The 18443-nt window shown below is 58.1% G+C and overlaps 3 protein-coding genes across 6 annotated transcripts in view; 1 reads left to right on the top strand and 2 right to left on the bottom strand.

Annotated features, from left to right (window-relative positions):
- Positions 1–4339, bottom strand: part of NAV1 (neuron navigator 1) — a 69291-nt gene extending 64952 nt beyond the window's left edge. For all 4 annotated transcript variants that reach the window (XM_033080097.1, XM_033080098.2, XM_033080099.1 and 1 more), the window contains exon 1: positions 4301–4339. The gene's annotated coding sequence lies outside the window, so the exon portion shown is untranslated. The remainder of the gene's footprint in view (positions 1–4300) is intronic.
- A 1551-nt stretch (positions 4340–5890) lies between these two features.
- LOC117007350 (arginyl aminopeptidase) lies at positions 5891–13902 on the top strand. Its single transcript, XM_033080423.2, has 11 exons — positions 5891–6292; positions 6676–6816; positions 8415–8563; positions 9072–9188; positions 9305–9540; positions 10330–10443; positions 10684–10796; positions 11074–11182; positions 11724–11948; positions 12546–12688; positions 13640–13902. Exons 1-11 carry the CDS (start codon positions 5891–5893, stop codon positions 13802–13804), a joined length of 1914 nt encoding a protein of 637 aa, XP_032936314.1. The 3' UTR covers positions 13805–13902.
- A 1919-nt stretch (positions 13903–15821) lies between these two features.
- LZTR1 (leucine zipper like transcription regulator 1) overlaps positions 15822–18443 on the bottom strand; it is a 36837-nt gene continuing 34215 nt past the window's right edge. Inside the window, exon 20 of the mRNA XM_033080148.1 lies at positions 15822–16630. Coding sequence (XP_032936039.1) covers positions 16514–16630 — 117 coding nt within the window. The 3' untranslated portion in view covers positions 15822–16513. The remainder of the gene's footprint in view (positions 16631–18443) is intronic.

Below are 18443 nucleotides of genomic sequence, written 5' to 3'. Positions count from 1 at the left end.
TCCTTCTCTCGCCCGCCCCACACTGCACATCCCCTGCTGTGGACGCCTCAGCAGGGAGCGAGGAGGGGCTGCAGAGCCCAGAGGGGCGAGGAGAAGGGAAGGCGGGGGAGAAGGGGTGGAGGAGAAGTCGTGACTGAACGCCCTGCCCTGAGCCAGGGGGAGTTTCCGCTGCCGGAGGCGGCGCCGCCCGGCCGCATCCGCACGGGCCGTGAATGCGATGTGGGGACGCGAAGGGAGAACGAGCACAACCCCAGCTCCCCCAGCTTCCACCTCCGCTCCTCCATGGGAGCAGGGGAACCCAGGGAATTCAGGCAAACCGTGGGAGGCGCTAACTCGAGCGCTGGCTCCCACTCCAAACCCGCTCACAGCTGAGACCTTCGGAGCCCGATTCCCCTGCTCCGGCGGTAAGAGGATGCGGGACAACAGTAACACCAATCCCAGCCGCCCCGGGCATGGGTGGCTTGTCCCCACCTGTTTCCTCCACATAAGATGCCTGGTGGCAGCAGAGCAGGGGTCAGAGTGGCACCAAGACCTGCTGCTGAGCTCTCATGGAAGGGAACTGCAGGATGTGATCCCACAATTAAACTCATGGCAGCCCGAGATGGGGTGACTCAGAGCCCCTCATAAAAGTCCCGAGGGCAGGGATGGTGCCAGGTGATTTGGGGCTGGGATGGAACATTGACCAGACAAGCTCAGAGAAGTGCAGAGCGACCAAGTCCCACAGCCAGAGACAGCCTCACCCCAGCTCCTACCCCACCATGACCCCCTGGGACAGAGCAGAGCTTCGAACCCTCCCCTGTTCATCCAGGACCTCCCTCCACCCTGGTTAATGAAAATCTTGCTCTCCCCGGTTATTGTGACTTCCTGTGATGGTGGTCATGGGTGCCACGTGCCAGCCCCTCTCCCAACTAGCATCTATCTCCTGATCCAGGCAGTCAGTCACAGCAGTGCCAATGTCCATAGCACTGCCCAGACCCTGCAGCACAACCTGGCAAAACTCATTAGAGGTCGCTTCCTAACGAGCAGGACTCGGGTTGTGCTAGCAAATGCACCAAGGAAGCCACTAGAGCCTGCTGGGACAGCATGGTAGCTGATCTGACACCTGGAGCATTCGAGGAGCTGGCAATGTGCCACCTGCCTGCAGTCTGTGCCTCAGTTTCTCCATGCACTGCCACCAGTGCCATTGACTGCCCCAGCAGGTCTCAGCTCCCTTCAGAGTACTCCAGGGGCTGGCACTTCTCTGGGCTTGGTTGGGGTTTGGGGATCGATCATGCCCAGCTGGGACAGGCCAGTCACATGAGATCGGCTTTCTCTGGGGATGCACAGGGTAGTGGGCAGAGGCAGTGTTATCCCAGCTGCTCCCTCCTTGTCCCTGCTGTTTTTCCCACTGCACAGAGCACAAAGGGCTGTGGGAAGACAGAGGGTGCTGTCCCTGCCCTGACTGCCTAAATGGATGCCCCAAACAGGGGCTGAGGGGTGTCTGTCACCTATTTGCCAGCAGCAAGGCAGAAGGGAGGCTCACATGGTAGTGGGAACAAATGCTGAAGACTTCCATCCAATACTGATGTCCCAGTCCCACACTGGTGTCCTGTCCCCAGCCCAGGCTGATGACAAGGCACTTTGCTGGTGATGGAGCATGCCAGACATCCCCAGGTAGCACATGCAGGTGAGGGGACATCCTGCTTGGTCAGTGAGCAGAAGTGGCTCTGCAAGGGTCATGGGCAAGGAGGGGCACTCTCATCCATCAGTGGCCACTCCTGCTCTACATGGATCCTGCTCCAGCCAGAAAAGAGGAACACATCCCCAGGGTTCTCATCTGGTGTCTGTCCTGGCTACTGGCACTGAGGACAGGACAGGGTGCCCCAGCCTGGTGGCACCACATCCTGTCCCCACAGTGGTGTCAGCCTGCACCAGGGGCTCCTGCCACTAGCCCAGCCAGGGCCCAGGGGGCTGCAGTGGCCTCACTGAGGTCAGGGTCCCACCAGCCATGGGATCAGCAGCTGCACCCCAAGATCCAGCCTGAGCCCAATCCAACCCCACCTGATCCCCCTCTCCATGGCCCAGGCCCCACATCCCACTCCAGGCCTGGGGCCCCTCTCTCATCCGCAGGCGGAAACACCTTTTTCCTGTCCGTGGAGCTGTATGGGGGGGTGGGGGGGGGCAGCAGGAAAAAAACCTCGTGTCCTGGCAGGTTATTTACATCCTGCTGCCAGTGGGGCCAGCCTGATTCCCTCCATGTCCCCACATGCACCCCAAGCTCTGCTCCAGCCCTGTCAGCCTCATCCCTGTCCCCATCCTATTCCCGTCCTCACCCCCATCTCATCCTATCCTGTCCCTATCCCCACCCCATCGCTATCCTCATCCCACCCCCAAAGCATCTCTCATCTCATCTAGTCTCATCCCCACCCCTTCCCTATCCCCATCCCTGTCCCCGTTTTGATCTTATTTCCCATCCCAGTTCTCATCCCCATCCTTTCTTCACCCCCACTCCTCTCCTCAATGCCAACCTCCTCCCAACACACCAAGACTGCAGACCCCCTTTACGAGAAGGAGGATCCCAAATCCTGCCTTGGGGATACCATTCTCCTCCCAATGAGCACCAGAGCTGAGTCCCACAGTTCCCACCCAACCTGTCTCCCCTCTCCCTGGCCTCTCAGAGCCAGCTCCCATGCTGGGATGTGTGACATGTCCACATCCCAGGAGCTTTCTGTCTCATCCAGTCCTAGGAAAACGCTGGGGGGGAACCGAGGCGCAGGGGTGGCAGGGCTGGGAGTGACCCGAGGCCAGGGCCAGGGGCACTGCCAGGACATGTGTGGGCAGCCCCTGCCCCCCCCGGAGGGGCGCGGGAGCCCTGCAGCCCCGGCACGGGCACTTACTCAGCGCCGCGAAATGACTCAGCCAGGATCCGGCCGGGCCAGCCGGGATTTCCTGATTCAGCTCTCCCAGCTGTGAAACTGGGGGGGTCCAGCCCCTCCTTCCAACAACACAGACACCAACACACGCTGCTCTGGGGTGCAGGGAGCTGCCCCATCCCTGTGATCCCCTTGTGAGCATACGGACCCTCTCTGGCACCAGGGATAATGGCACGGCAGCTACGACAAAACCTTGAGGAATGCAGGCAGCACCCCAAAAACCCATGGGCAAGTCCTGCCTGCACGGGGTCTCGCTTACTCTGGGCAGTCGTGGGGATCCAGCAGGGCTGGCGGTGTGCCTGGCATCCCAGCACACCCAGACTCCCTGGCTCCCCTCCCAGTTGTTTTTTTCCTAGGTGAAATCCAGGAAAAGAGTCGTCCTGGCACATGCACTCAATGTGTTTTCACCGCTTCCCTCGCACAGGGTGACGGGCACCTCCGTGTCTCATGGGGCACAGCCCGCGATGAAGTCATCTCAAGTTTCCCTCTGTCCTGTGCCATCCCAGTTTGGCTGCAACATTCCGAGCTCCAAGGAGCGTGGAGATGGCCCCTTCACCCCAGGTGGTGGAGGATCCCCATAGGAAGCACCCATGGATGCCTACAGCCTTTCCCGTGTCAAAAATGAGGGAAACACCGTGATCTGCCAGCACCGACCTGCTCTGCCTGTGGAAAGGAGATGTGGGGCAGCAGGACACGCATTTTCCCTGTGCTTCGGTTTCCTCCGTCACCCTTTGCTGACCATTTTGTGCTCCCCAGGACTGAACTGGGAAGGCACCACAGCATCTTCCTGCAGCCCTTCTCTGTCGGGGACAGGAATTGGGGCTGTCCAGGGGGCACCGAAGGCACTGGGACACAAGAATTTGCCAGCCCGGTCACGCTGCGGCTTCCACTGCTGAAACAGAGTCTTTGCGGAGAGGTGGGGACATTGTGGGACATAGGAGAGGGGACGTGGGGGCTACCCCGAGTGTCAGGCTGTGCTAGCCCTTACAGCTGCTGCCTGTACTCCCCGTCCCTGCCAGCGTGTCTCTCCGTCACCGCTGTTCCCTGCAGCATGACCCCATCACCTCGGTCCTCATCAGGGTGTTCCCCATCATCTGCCGCTCCCACTGTGTCTAGCCAGTCCCCGATGGGGTGCCCCCCATCACCACCCGTTGTCTCCTCTGCCAACGCTGATTCCCGCAGAATGACCCGACTGGTGTGTCCTCGAATGCCACCGCCAGTCCCTGGCGGGGTGTTCCGTGTCAGACCCGCTCCCCACCGGGGTGTCCCTGCCTTCCAGGGCCACGCAGGGTGTTCCCCATCATCCCCGCTCCCACCGGCGTGTTTCCCGAGTCTCCCCGCTCCCATGGGGAAGTGCCCCGCGGCCCCGGTCCCGGAGCCCCGCTCACCGCTCGCTGCGCCCCGTCCCGCGCGGCCCCGCGGGCAGCGCCCGGAGCCGCCGGCGCTCGCGGAGTGACAGCGCGGCCGGGGACCCGCGCGGGCCGGGCCGGCGGCCGGGGGAGGAGTCGCGCAGGCCCGAGCCCGGCCCCGCCGCTCCGGCCGCCCGGGGTGCCCGCCCCGTCCCCGCTTCCCCGGCCCCTGGCCCCCGGCCCCCCGACCCTCGGCCCGAAGAGGGGGGTGCGGGGCTACCCCTGCCCCGTTCGGTCCCTGGGGGCGGCCCCGCCCGGTCCCCCTGCCCCCGGTGCCGCTCGGCTGCCGAGACGCGGCGCCTGGAACCGGCAACGGAGCCTGAGCCGGGGAAACCCCATGGACGTGCCCCAGTCCCCCACGGAACATCCCTTCCTTGGATTTCTCATGGATCCCACATGGCCGCCCTGACCCCGGGGATCCTCCATGGTACTCTCTGGATATCCCTCCTGACTCTCCCCGGATGTCCCCACGATCCCCCCGGTGGATCATCCCTCTATCCCCTCCCCAAGGATCCTGATATTGTCCCTCCCAAGTACCCATCCGGATCCCCTATGGACTCCCCCAGCGAATTTCTTAGGAATCCCGGCCCCATCCACTGCCACCACCTTCTTCCCCAGACCCCCTGCCATGGATCTCTCCCTCTATCCCTCCCTGACTCCCGTTCTGGATCTTGTCCCACCTCACCCTCGGCTCTGGCTCTCCTCCCCATGGATCTTGACCCTCTCTGGATCCCCCGTGTATTTCCCCAGATCCCACATGGATCCTCGACCCTGGACACATCCGCTCGCACTTGATCTTCCCACGGATCTGTATCCATATCCTTCCTCGAGTTCCCACTGATCTTCCCACGGATCCCTGTGCTGGCTCCTCTCCTCCATCCTCTCTCCGTGGAGCCCAACACGGACCCTGCAATGGATTCCATTTTGGATCCCTATAGACCTTCCTGTCCAGGGGAGCCTCACCATGAACTCCCTTGATCCATTAATTCCCAACCTCTGGATTCTGCTGCCCGCCCCTCGCCCCCCATGTATCCCTGCCCACAGATTTTCCTAGATTAATTCCTGCCCAAATGAATTCCTCCCCTCCCTACTTCTTCCACATCTCTCTTGGTTCTGCCCAACCCATGGATTCCCCCCTTCTGAATTCTCTCTGGAACTCTCATAGGTCCCTCACAGGTCCCCCTACATCCCCGTAACATGGATCCCACCCCATTTCCCCTCCATCCCCCCTTCACGGATCCCCCCCACATGGATCCACCCTATAAATGCCTCTCCATCCCCCACCCATGGATCCCCGATGGATCCCATCCATAGATTTCTCTCCATCCCCCATCCAAGGATGCCCGAAGTATCCCCGCGTAGGTCCCTTCCATTGCCCATCCATGGATCCTCCCATGGGTCCCCTCCATCCCCCACTCGTGGATTCCCCGCCTCTCCATTCCCCGCTGCCGGGACCGCCCCGCGCCCTCCCCTGGACGGGACCCGCCTCCTCCCCCGCCGGGGAGCCCAGCCCCGGTCCCTCCCCAGTCACTCCCCGGTCCCGCCCCCGGTCCCGGCCCCGGCACGACGATGGCGGCCCCGGTGCCGGACGTGTGCCCGGTGCGGGACGCGGCCTCGGCGAGCAGCGCGGGCCCGTGGTCGCTGCGGCACCTGCACCTGGACCTGCGCGTGTCCTTCGCGGCCGCGGGCGCGGGGCGGCTGCAGGGGCGGGCGCGGCTGGAGCTGCGGTGCGAGCGGGACGGAGCGGGAGCGGAGCTGCGGCTGGACGCGCACCCCGCGCTGGCCGTGAGCCGCGCCGCGCTCCTGCCGCCGCCGGGCGGGCCGGGGGACGCGGCCGGGCAGGAGCTGCCCGTGGAGAGCCGGCCCTTCGCCAGCTATGGCAGCGCCCTGCACATCGCCCTGCCCCAGGCCCCCCGTGCCGGGCAGCTGCTCACCCTCCTCATCGACTACGAGGCGGGCGAGGGGCCCGGGGTGAGCCACGGGACACCGAGGAACACTGGGCCCGAGGGGGAGTGGGAGGACACCGGGGGCCACCGGGACCCGGGTGAGCAGGGGGACACTGGGGGACACCGGGCACGGAGAGAGCAGGCTGGGGCGAGGCAATACCGAGCCCGGAGGGTGACCGGGTGGGTAGAAGGGACGCGGAGCACGGTGGGACACCCAGGCCCGCAAAGACAAGAGGGCTGGGTGTGGGCTGAGGGCCGCCAGACCCGGGGGGAGCTGAGGGGTGGTCCAGGGGACACCAGGCCTGGGGTGGGCAGAGCACCCCCGGGTGAGGAGCCCTTTCCCAGCTCCCTCTGTAAGGAGCAGCTGTGGTCGAGCCGCCCCTCACTGGGATCTTGGTGCCTCCCCAGGTGTGCTGGCTGTCCCCTGAGCAGACGGCGGGGAAGCAGAAGCCCTATATGTACACACAGGGCCAGGCTGTCCTCAACAGGTCCTTCTTCCCCTGCTTCGACACCCCCTCAGTCAAGTTCACCTATTCAGCCACTGTGAAGGTAAGCAGAGCCCCAGGAGCTGCACCGGCCATTCCCTCACCCACCAAGGAGCAAAATGCTCCATGAGTGCAAAGTTTGCTGGGGAAGAAAGTCCAAGGGAGGCTATGGGCATGATCCAAGGGCTGGAGCACCTCTGCTCTGGAGCCAGGGTGGGAGAGCTGGGGGTGTTCACCTGGAGAGGAAAAGTCTCTGAGGAGACCTGAGAGTCCCTTTCAGTGCTTAAAGGGGCTCCAGGAGAGCCGAGGAGGGACTTTAGGAAAAGGACCTGGAGTGCCAGGACAAGGGGAAATGGCTTCCCACTGCCAGAGGGCGGTGGTAGATGGGGTGTTGGGAAGAAACTCCTCCCTGTGAGGGTGGAGAGGCCCTGGCAGAGGTTGCCAAGAGCAACCATGGTAAAGTGTCCAAGGCCAGGTTGGACGGGGCTTGGAGCAACCTGGGATAGTGGAAGGTGTCCCTGCTCACGGCACAGGGTGGAATAAGATGAGCTTTAAGGTCCCTTCCAGCTTAAACCATTCTGAGCTGTTGGGTCCCTTGCAGGGAATGTGCCAAAGCACTGGGGCATCAGAGTGGGGACGCTGCTTCAAACCCTCCTCCTCAGGCCCCAGCTGAGAAATCACTCATCTGTACTTGGTCTGTTTTTCTCTCATATGCCCTTTTGGATGAATGCAAGCAGTCCCAGGGTGCTCCTGTCTCTCCCCAGTTGCAGTGATGGGAGCAGGTGCATGAGCCAGCCTGGCCATCCTGCCCAAGCTCCTGGCATCTGTAGCAGGAGGAGCTGAGCTGGAGGAGGTTGGTGGTGCTGGGCCATGCTGAGTCCTGGTGGCAGTTCTGGGGCTGCCAAACTTCCAGGAAGGAGCAGCTACTGATCCCCAAAGATGGCACTAAATCCAGATTCTCTCCTTGTCTGTGTGTGGGCATGTGGTGACCCTGGCACTGGGATGCTGTGGCCTGCTGTGGGCAAGGGGAGCTGCCTAATGGTGTGACACCAAGCCTGTGCCAATGGCACATGGTGGCAACAGTTGGTGATGCCAGGATTGATTTATTTTGCTTTCCCAGGGCAGAGCCCCTCTGGTGCCACAGGGTTAGTGTGGGATGGGGCTGTTGCTGAGCTCTGGTGTGATGCTCTGAACCAAGGAAACCGTATTCCCTGTGCACCTTTTGTTTGGGATAGGGACACTGGATCAGTCTCCCTGGGCTCAGCTCAGGCTAGTGGATTGGCCATGGGTTCTACACTGGCTTGGGAACAGGGAAAATGAATTGTTGTGCAAGAACTGGAAGGGGAGCCAGCAGCTGAGGGATCTGCATCCTCTGCCCTTCCACACCTTCAGCTCCAGCATTTTCTTATCTCCTGGTAGCTCCAGGAGCACCTGGAGGTAGCTCCAGGTATCCTAGTATTGCAGGGATGCAGCTGGGATCCCAAGTGGGAGCTCGGGGTGTTCCTGCTCTGCTCTGCTCCCTAAAGCCTGCAGTGCCCATGGCCGTGGCACCTTCAGGCCAGGATGCATTTGACATCTGACATTGTGGTGTCCCAGTTGGCTTAACTGGCCTCCCACTGTGTATGCTGTGGGTCTAATGGATGGTTTTATCCACCTGTTCAGGTGCCTGAGGGCTTCACAGCTGTGATGAGTGCCATGACCTGGGAGAAACAGAAGGATAACACCTTTGTATTCAAGATGTCCCAGCCAATCCCCTCCTACCTGATTGCTCTGGTTGTTGGGGACATTGTATCTGCTGATGTTGGCCCAAGGTAAGGGGCTCAAGAAGGCTCCAGAGCTGTGGGAACTGCACGGTGAAGCTCCTGTGGCTGCCACCTCCTGCCTCTCCCTGCTTCACAGGGCTCTGGAGAGCAGAGACACTGGCCTTAAACATGGCACAGTCAGTCCCTGTCTGTGTCACCATACTGTGGGCTCACAGGACTCTTGATGCTCTATCCCCTCACCTTCAGGAGGGTCCCTGGCTCTGCTCATGTCACCCTGCTTGTGAATGAGGGCAGTGGGTCCCCGTGCATGGAGGATCCCACATTTCCTCACATGCTGGTGCTTTCTTGAGCTCTTGGCTGCCATTGCAGCAATATAAAAGTCCTTTGACATTCAGACAAGGAAACAAATCACAGCAATTTGCACTGTTGGCCTCTTTAGATGTCTTTATCAGCAGGTTTTTTTCCTTTGAAATAAACCTGTGCAGTTTCTGTCTGATGAAGCAACAAGGTGAAAGTCCCCTAATGGTTAAACTTCCTCTTCTCTGCACTTGGCCAGGAGCCGAGTCTGGGCCGAGCCCTGCCTGATTGAGGCTGCCAAGAAGGAGTACGATGGGGTGATTGAGGAGTTCCTGGTGGTTGGAGAGAAGCTCTTCGGACCTTATGTTTGGGGCAGGTATGGCTGGAAGGTTCCTGAAGGATCTGGTTCTCCAGGGACAGGGAGAGAATTTCCTTCTGTCCCCAGCCCTGTCTTCAGGAGGAGTGGGGTCTGAGCCCAGCCTTCCGTGGCAGGTACGACATCCTGTTCATGCCGCCCTCCTTCCCCTTTGGTGGCATGGAGAACCCCTGCCTCACCTTCGTCACGCCGTGCCTGCTGGCTGGGGACCGCTCCTTGGTGGACGTCATCATCCATGAGATCTCCCACAGCTGGTTTGGCAACTTGGTCACCAATGCCACGTGGGGCGAGTTCTGGCTGAACGAGGGCTTCACCATGTATGCCCAGAGACGCATCTCCACTGAGGTCTACGGTGTGTGGCTGTGTCTGCCTGTGGGGGTTTGGGGGCTGTGTCCCACAGCTGTGTCCCACAGCTCAGCACATCCCTCTGAGTGCCAGTGGGGATGGAGCCTGCACTGCATCTCAGAAGAGGTGAAGGGCAGCAGCTGCAAGGCCCTGTGGGGTTGTGTAAACTGAAAAAGAGTAGGTTTACATTAGATATTGTGAGTTTGGGGAAGCACTGGCACAGGTGGCCCAGAGAAGCTGTGGCTGCCCCTGGATCCCTGGAAGTGTCCAAGGCCAGGCTGAATGGGGCTTGGAGCCACCTGGTCTAGTAGAAGGTGTCCCTGTCCATGGCAGAGGGTGGAACAAGATAATCTTTAGTGTCCCTTCCAGCCCAAACCAGTCTGCAATTTCCAGTAGCCTTTGCTCTGAGATGGACAGTTCCCCACAACCCCTGCCAGGAATGTGGGCACTGTGTCCTTGCCTCACCTTCCTCATCCTCCTGCAGCTCCCTTGTGGAGCTGATACCAGCTGTCCTGACCTCCCCTCGACACACAGTCCTGTCCAGAAGCTTGTGTTCTCCCAGCACAATTTGCTGTATCCACATGAATTTAAGTGGCTCAAAAAATCTCTCGCTGCCTGAGGCTGGGTTGCCCTGTGCCTCCCTGCAGCTCTGCCATCCCAACTCCACGTGTATTGGTTTCCTGGTCTCCCAGCTCAGGCACTGATGCTGTTCCTCTCCCGTCACAGCGCCCGCTGTGCCCGCAGTGCACAGGGGTCTGGCTGGGCTCCCCGAACGCCTCCGCTTGTCTCTGCCCAGGTTTGCCCTACACCTGCCTGGAGGCTGCCACGGGAAGGGCCCTCCTGCGCCAGCACATGGACGCCACAGGGGAGGAGCATCCGCTCAACAAGCTGCGGGTGGTGATTGAGCCAGGTAGGTCTGTGGGGTGTCCCTGGGCTCTGGAGGAGTGGGACAGTGACAGGTGGGCTTGGGGGAGCCAGGCCGTTCCATGGTTGGCAATAACACCAGCATGGGTGATGGGACCCGGAAGAGATGATGGCTGCAGGACCGCTGGGACAGGCTGTGATCAGCACAGATGGGGGAAATCTTGGTGCACGTGAGGGCTGTTTTGCAGGTGAGCAGAGGATTTCTGAGGTTTTTGCCTTTTTCTAGGTGTCAATCCAGATGACACATACAATGAAACACCCTATGAGAAGGGGTACTGCTTCGTTAGCTACTTGGCCCATCTTGTGGGCAACCAGAACAAGTTTGATGCCTTCCTCCAGGTGGGTGTGAGCTGCAAAATTAACTAAAATGCCATGGCAGGAGGCCAGGACACAGCAGGATCCTGGGAAGGACAGGCTGAGGGGGTGGCTGGAGAGAGGAAGAAGAGGTGGGAAACGGGAATGTGAATAGGGGAGTAAGATGAAGGCAGAGTTTAGCCTCATGCTAGCAGCAGGTGCTGGGAATGTTGAGGGGTATCCCTGGAGAGGCAGGGGGCTGGGCAGCCCCTGTAGGGACCGGGGTGAGAGTGTCTGGCATCAGCCTCATCCGTCCCCACAGGCCTATGTGAACCGGTTCAAGTTCCAGAGCATCACTGCAGATGACACCCTAGGGTTCTTCCTGGAGTATTTCCCAGAGCTGAAGGAGAAAGGTGTGGACTCCATCCCAGGTCAGTACAGCACCATCCTGGCCAGGAAATGGGGCTGCCACTTCACAGCTCCCCACCCGCGGGTGTCAAGAGTCGCCCATGTCCCCCGGAGCCTTTGCACGTCAGTTGGGGTGTTCTACTGGAGATGCTGGAGGCACGGATGGCGCTGCCCAGCTGGGAAGCCTGATTTTTTTCCATTCAAACCTAGTCCCTGCTCTGCACTTGGGTGCTGTTTCACAGGGTGTCCATGACTTAGCCTGGTGAGTCTGGTGATCAGGCCCAGCCAGCACTCTGGGCTTGGCCTGGCCTTGCTGGAGATCCCAGCTTGGCAGGAGCTTTCTGTGCCGGAGTCAGCTCATCCCGCTGGTGGCACTGGGACTGATACCCACAAGCACACCCTGAGCTCGTGTGTCTGATGGCCTCACCCCATTAGTTTGGGTGGTCATTGTCTTCGGGCAGGTTTAGTGACAATGGGAGAAAGCTGTGGGGGGGGGTCTGGGCAGCAGCACCCGGTGTGGGGCTCAGAGGTCTATGCCCAGCTCTCCCTCCTGCCTCACTGCAGGGTTTGAATTTGACCGCTGGCTGAACACGCCGGGCTGGCCGCCCTACCTGCCTGACCTGTCGCCGGGGCAGCAGCTGATGAGGCCGGCAGATGAGCTGGCAAAGCTGTGGGCAGCTGACGGCTTGAACATGGAGGCGATCGAAGCTGTGGACATCACGGGCTGGAGGACGTACCAGCTGGTCTATTTCCTGGATCAGGTCCTGCAGAAATCCCCCCTGCCTGAGGGTGAGTGACAGGACACTCTCAGTGCTCTGGTGCCTGGAGGAGACACAGGGTGATGTGCCCAAGTCCAGCCAGTTGTCTGGGGATGCGAGGGCACACTGGGAGGACACACAGGTGTGTGGCCATCAGCCCCTCTCCAACTGGGTCTTTGTTCCAGAGAAACCTCAGTGTGGTGGGGGATGGAGAGCCAGGGGAAGCATGTCCCTGGATTTATGGGAACATGTGCAGTCCTGCTGTCCCCAGGCTGGCTCCGCTGGGCTGTCATGTCCCCATGTCACCGCAACTCTCCTTGCCTTCTTTGCTGAGGAATCTCTCCTCACTTTGTGCTGGCACCCCAAGCTACCAGCGCACAGCCCTGCAGGGCTGCCCAGCCTGGAAGGTCCAACATGGGCACTGTCCTGCCCAGAGCTGGCAAGTGCCTGGGGTGCTCCAGAGCTGGGGGTGGGGATGACTTCAGCAGGGGCCAAGGCTTACCCAAGGCTGGGAGGATCCCAGAGAATTTGCAGCTCAGCTGGGATAGACTTAGAGGGTTCCCTGGGAGCAGGGGCTGGGAGCTGGTTCAGAGCCCTGTGAAGGATGGTGACCACTCCCCTCTCACAGGCAATGTGAAAAGGCTGAGCAAGATGTACCCCAAGATCTCCAAGGCCCAGAACGCTGAGCTGCAATTGCGCTGGTGCCAGATTGTCCTCAAGAACAACATGGAGGCTGAGTACAGCAAAGTCAAGGACTTCCTGCACAGCCAGGTTTGTCCCTGGGCAGTGGTGGCAGTGCCCAGAAGCATGCCAGTGGGGAGAGAAGGGCGTGGGGCACAGGGCCTTCAGTACCAGAGAGGCAAGGTCTGGCTCTTGCTTTGGATAGTCCCACAGGATGGTTTGGGTTGGAAGGACCTTAAAGCTCATCTTATTCCACCCCATGCCATGGGCAGGGACACCTTCCACTATCCCAGGCTGTTCCAAGCCCCTATCCAACCTGGCCTTGGACACTTCCAGGGATGTCCATCACCCTCACAGGGAAGAATTTCTTTTCAGTATCCCATCTAACCCTGCCCTCTGGCACTGGGAAGCTATTCCCCATTGTCCTGTCACTCCAAAGTCCCTCTCCAGCTCTCTTGGCACTGGAAGGGACTCCAAGGTCTCCCTGGAGCCATCTCTCCCAGCCTGGCCCCAAGGCAGAGGTGCTCCAGCCCTCAGAGCAGCTCCATGGACTCCTCTGGCCCTGCTCTGTCCATGTGTGTCTTGTGCTAGAGACTCCAGAGCTGGATGCAGTGCTCCAATGTTGGGGTCCTATGAGAGGGCAGAATTTCCCCCTGCTGGGGGGAAACCTAGGACAGATTTGGGCTTCCAGGCTGGGGGAGCACATGGCCAGGTCACACCCAAGCCCTTGTCTGAAGGACTGCTCTCCATTTCTCCATCCATCCTGTCCTGACCGAGGTGCAGGACCCTGCACTTGGCCTTGTTGAACTTCGTGAACTTCTCAGCATCTGCTCCTTGTCCAAGGTCCAGGTGTTCTCCCCTGTCCAGGTGCTGCAGTGCCAAGGGCTGCCCACGGCCACATTCCCCACCCTGTCCCATTGCCGTGTGCTCTGTGCTTCGCTAAGAGCAGGGCGAGGCTGGAGGTGCTGGGGACGGGGGGAATGGGGGGCGTCACCCTCGGGGCCAGGCGGAGTCTGGGCCGTAACTGCGCTCTCCCCGCAGGGCAAGCAGAAGTACACGCTGCCCCTGTACCGTGCCATGTGGGGCGGCTCCGAGGCCACCCGGGCCCTGGCCATGGAGACCTTCTCTGCTACGGCTCCCCAGCTCCACGTCAACGTCCAGAACTACGTCAAGAAGATCCTGGGCCTGGGTGGGGCTGAGGCCTGAGGCAGCCTGGGCTCTGCTCCCTCCGCCGGTGTTCCTGCTGGCAGGACCTCAGTGCCTCCCTCTCACTGCACATTTCCTTATAAAAATGTGTAATTTTTTTCTCTGTGTTCTTCCTGTTCCCAGTGAGCCAAGGGCCATCTTAGAGTGACTCCCTGGCCCACTGCCAGCCCTGCTCTGGGCACTTGGGGTGCTGCTGGCTTCTCCTGATGCTGGCACTGGGATGGGCTTGGCCTTAGCGCCTGCTGGGCTGGAGCAGCTCCTGGCCCTGCTTCACACTGTTCCTTGCTAGGCTCCTACCCAGCTGCCACAGGTCCCCTGTGACAGTGGGGACATGGGCAGCTGGTGTGGCAAACCTGGGACCTCCTGGCTCTAGTGCCCTGAGCTGCTGCTCCAGAGGAGTTGGGGATTGCTTCTCCACCTTGTTTTTTGTCATCATGCTGGTGCTCACACTGGAGGAAAGGGGTGCTCCTGCTCCTCCTTCTGCAGTCCCAAGGGCTTTAAAGAGTCAGTGGGGCCTGCATGTGGCAGAGACTGTAGGAAAGCTGCAAAGCTGGACAGCCGCAATGTTCCTTTTCCTTATCTAATGCACAAAGTCCAGTGCAAAACTGCCCAAGGCTGCAGGAACATCAGGAACCTGGGAGCCTGCTGGCCATAATGATAACAAGGTGGTGATAACAGGAGCACCTAACTGCCCTGGGCAGCTTGTACCCTACAGCCTGTGTGACCCCTACAACACCTCCCATCCTGTGATCTCCTAGGAAACTCAGGGCTGTTCTCTCAGAGAGGTGTCTTGGCACTCTGCAGAACAGCAGCCCAGAAGCAAATCTCAATGGACTACAAGTTTTCACACTAAATCTCTGACCCAGCACTGGTCCCTAGAGCGATGAGTGAGCCCAAATCCCCGAAAGCCAAGACCCCACAGTGCCTGCTCAGAGGGTGCAGAGGTTGTGGATTTCCTCACAAGTGCGCTCAGGAGCTAAAGAGGCCTGGTCATGGCATGATTGAAGCCAACCTGTTCAGCCTGAGAGAATGAGGTTTCCTTGGGTAATGGGTGTCCTCTAGTGGATCAGCATTACTGGAAATAGACTGTAGTGTTGTTACAAGTTGCAGTATAGAACCTTTCTCCAGCTGCCAGTCTGGTTTCTCGGGAAACACAGAGCCTGTCAGTTACAATTATCATGACCTCTGGTAAGAGACTCCACTATCTATGAGGCATCTGGAAACAGTCCCTCTGGTTTAAAAGGTGCCCTTGGCTCTCAGAAGCACCTGTCACCTCTGGTCTGCCTCACCTGAGCAAGCCATCAGGGAGACAGACAGGGTGGTCCCTAGAGCACTTCTGTTGGATGAAATACATGACACATTCTCCATTGCACACACTGCAACACCCCTGGCACAGCAGAGCACGTGCAGGTGTGTCAGGCTCTGGGATGCTGACGAGCTCACAACTGCTGCTCCAGGAACACTTCACTGAATGAAAATCATGGCTGCAAGGGTGGGAATGTGAGGGCTGGGAGCTGCATGCCTCAACAGGGATCCTGCACCACTCCAACTTCAGACAAGCAGAGAGCAGCCCCTGCAGCTGGAGCAGGACAAGGTTTTGATTCCCAACTTGTCACTCCCTCCTGAGGCAGCCCCAAGGATTCTGGGCAGGACTGGGACAGTTCTACCATCAGACACTTTACCAACACCACATTTCTGGTGCTCTCTAACAAACACCATCCAGCTGTGAGGAGAGTTGAAGCTCTTCTCCTCTCCACTCTGCAGAGTGGGACGCATCCAGCACAGAACTGGGGGGCTGCAAGGGGAGGGAACAGCAGCTGCTTGCTCCTGCATGGCTGGGAACGGCACTCTGCCTTCATTCACCTTCCTGCAAAGGCAAGGGCTCACAGAGACATTTCAATATACAATTAGTAACAAGACGTAACACACTTATTTTTAACAATGTGACCTTCATCAAGCTCAGAACGTTTTTTCTTTAACTTTTTTTTCCAAAATGAAACTCAAGTCAATAATGAAATGCCAGAAAAAGATGTTAATTCTTTATTAATAAATAGATTTAGAAAGGCTTAGCAAGACAGGAGTAATGGATTTGATGGTCAGAGAGGACTGCTGTAATCTTTCAGTCTGACCTGCTGCAGAGTATAGGTCTGGATTTCTACAGCTCACCAATCTAGGCAGTTGCACAAGGCTTTATCTGTTAATCCACACCATGGAGTCTCTGAAAAGTCACTACATTCTGGCCCAAGGGCCAGTCTCCCTGTGAACACCATGTGCTCTTGTTCCCAGTTTCATTCTGACTTCCCCTTACAGCCCTTGGGCAGGGTCAGCTGAAGCTCTTTAAATAGTATTCTTTAAATATTGTGTTTCAAAGGATTAGTGACTCTTACTCACTACTGCTTGATTTTACAGTATGAAAGTAATAATGGGCTTGATTATGAACTTAGTAACTCCCCAAACCATGTGGAATTAATTCAGGCCTGCAATGATTTCAAGTCTACATTTGGGTAACAAATGTAACGAAGTCCAAACAACTGCATAAAGGTACAAACCCAGCAAATCCAGAGAGAGCACCTCAGTAGTCCCTGCTCCTCCAGGGCTGCTGTAGTGTGCAGATACTGAGCTACTCCATAAGTAACAGTAAACCAGAGCCAGCCCTAAAGTGCCAGTGTTTTTCAGGAACAAATGAGAAGGTGGATTACCCAAGGCATGTCATATGTCTGCACTCAGCTCTGCACACTGCTTGTCTGAGATGTGAGTAGCTAAGGAATCTATGATGTCAAGGAGGAGGAGCTGACTGAGCGAGCGGAGATTTGGCAACTTGGAGACCTTCAAGGAAAACAAAACAGAAAAAAACAGGAAGAAATTAAAACCCTCTCCAAATCACAGCTCATGTATTACCCTTTTACCCTTGGCACCCCACAGCAAGTCTGGCTGGGTACAGACAGTGCGAGATCCCAGCTGTGGGGCTGGGCAGCAAGGAATAGACCATGGCGCTCCAGCTGGGGCTTAGAACCAGATTCAGACTGCTGGGAGTAGAGAGCAGCAGGAATCTGCCCCCAGAGCTGCCCCTCTGTTGGTACTGACAGCCCTACTGCTACAAGACAGTGACTAAGCACTCTCCTAAGAGCAGTGCTGGACACCAGCACAGCCTGAGCTCTGAGATCTGTGGAACTACAAAAAATGTGACTCAGGGCCTGATCCCTTTGCTCCTGTGCTCCTGAGGAAAAGCTCTTCTCAGTGTCCATGCTGGTTCTGCTGGCATTCTTCCTGCAGTCAAAAAAGGCCACTGGAGCACTTGCCAACAAAACCTCCACCACATCAGATACATGAGAATCTACAACAACTTTATGCTTTTGGACTGTTCAGAAGCTCAACTGTTACTAAAAAGGAGCTCTACACATTCCTTCCTTCTCAGCCTCATGGTAAGGAGCCAGCAATCCTCTGTCTAGAGGCACTAACACAGCCAGCCTTGAGGCAGAGTGTGCCCAAGCACTTGCCTACTCACCTTACCTGAACTTATCACCTTGCTCTAGGGAGCTGCACTGGGATAAGGAATAAAGATGTCCTGAGCAACCTTTGAAGGCCAGGAAGAAAATGGGTGAGGATGCTTTCAGAAAGAGCTCAGGACATGCTTGTAGCAATATCCCCAGTCTAAGGATCTGCTAGGACTGGGAAGGAGAGATACCCCCTTAGCACTGCTGGGATCCTGCCCCCACCCCAGGCATGCACTGAACAGATCAGGGTGTCACTACAAACACATCACAACAGCAGGTTTATTAAGGCTTTTGCACAACACTGACACACAAGAGCCTGAAAACACATTGCCCAAAGCAGTGAACCTCTGGGGAACAGCTCTTCAGTAAGGTTCCTGCTGTGGAGAAAACTCCTCAACAGTCCAAATCCAGAACAGCATTAAGTGACTGAAAGAACAGGAGATCTCACAGCCAGGGACCCAGCCTGCCTGAGCGTCAGTGACCCACCAGGCTTGTGCCTGAGAACAAACTCCCCTCAGAGCCCGTGGCTGGCACAGGAGCAGAGCAGAGTGTCCGTGCCCAGCCACGCTGAGTCACCCAGCCCAGGCCAAGAATCACACACTGAGGCCTCTCAGGCCAAGGGAAAACATTGCATAATTGAGATTTCTCCATGCACATCTGCTTGACAGTCTTCCAGCCACGTTTTGATGAACACTGTTCTACCAGTCAACAGTTTAAATAAAAAACATTTCCCCACATCCTGGTGAGGAAGTGCAGATGAGGAACGCCCTCCAGCTCCCATCGCTGCCTCCCAGTATTGCAATGTCCATTTCCCCCGGAGTGTTCCGGGGAGAATCACACCTCTTTGTCTTCCTGTGGCCTCCACTGGGAAGTGATACTGTGATATTTCAGCCCTCAGCTGCTGCAAGGCACTGACCTCAACCCCAGGAATGTCCTGTACCCTGCAGTGGGACCCTTCCCCATCCCTGCTGAACTGGGCTGCTCCACAGGACTCATGCGGCCAGAACAAAACAGACAGGATGAAGGCAGGGGCTGCAGCCTCACACTGTGGAATCTCCTCTGGGAATGATTTCTGGATGCTGGCTCCACTCTCAATGCTTTTTATGCAATTTCAGCTATTTCTGAATGTAAAATGCATCATGCTC

Source organism: Catharus ustulatus, chromosome 25, assembly GCF_009819885.2.
Source record: "Catharus ustulatus isolate bCatUst1 chromosome 25, bCatUst1.pri.v2, whole genome shotgun sequence".
In the NCBI taxonomy this organism is placed as follows: domain Eukaryota; kingdom Metazoa; phylum Chordata; class Aves; order Passeriformes; family Turdidae; genus Catharus; species Catharus ustulatus.
The sequence above is the reverse complement of the archived record's forward strand: the minus strand, read 5'-3'. Positions and strand labels throughout refer to the sequence as shown.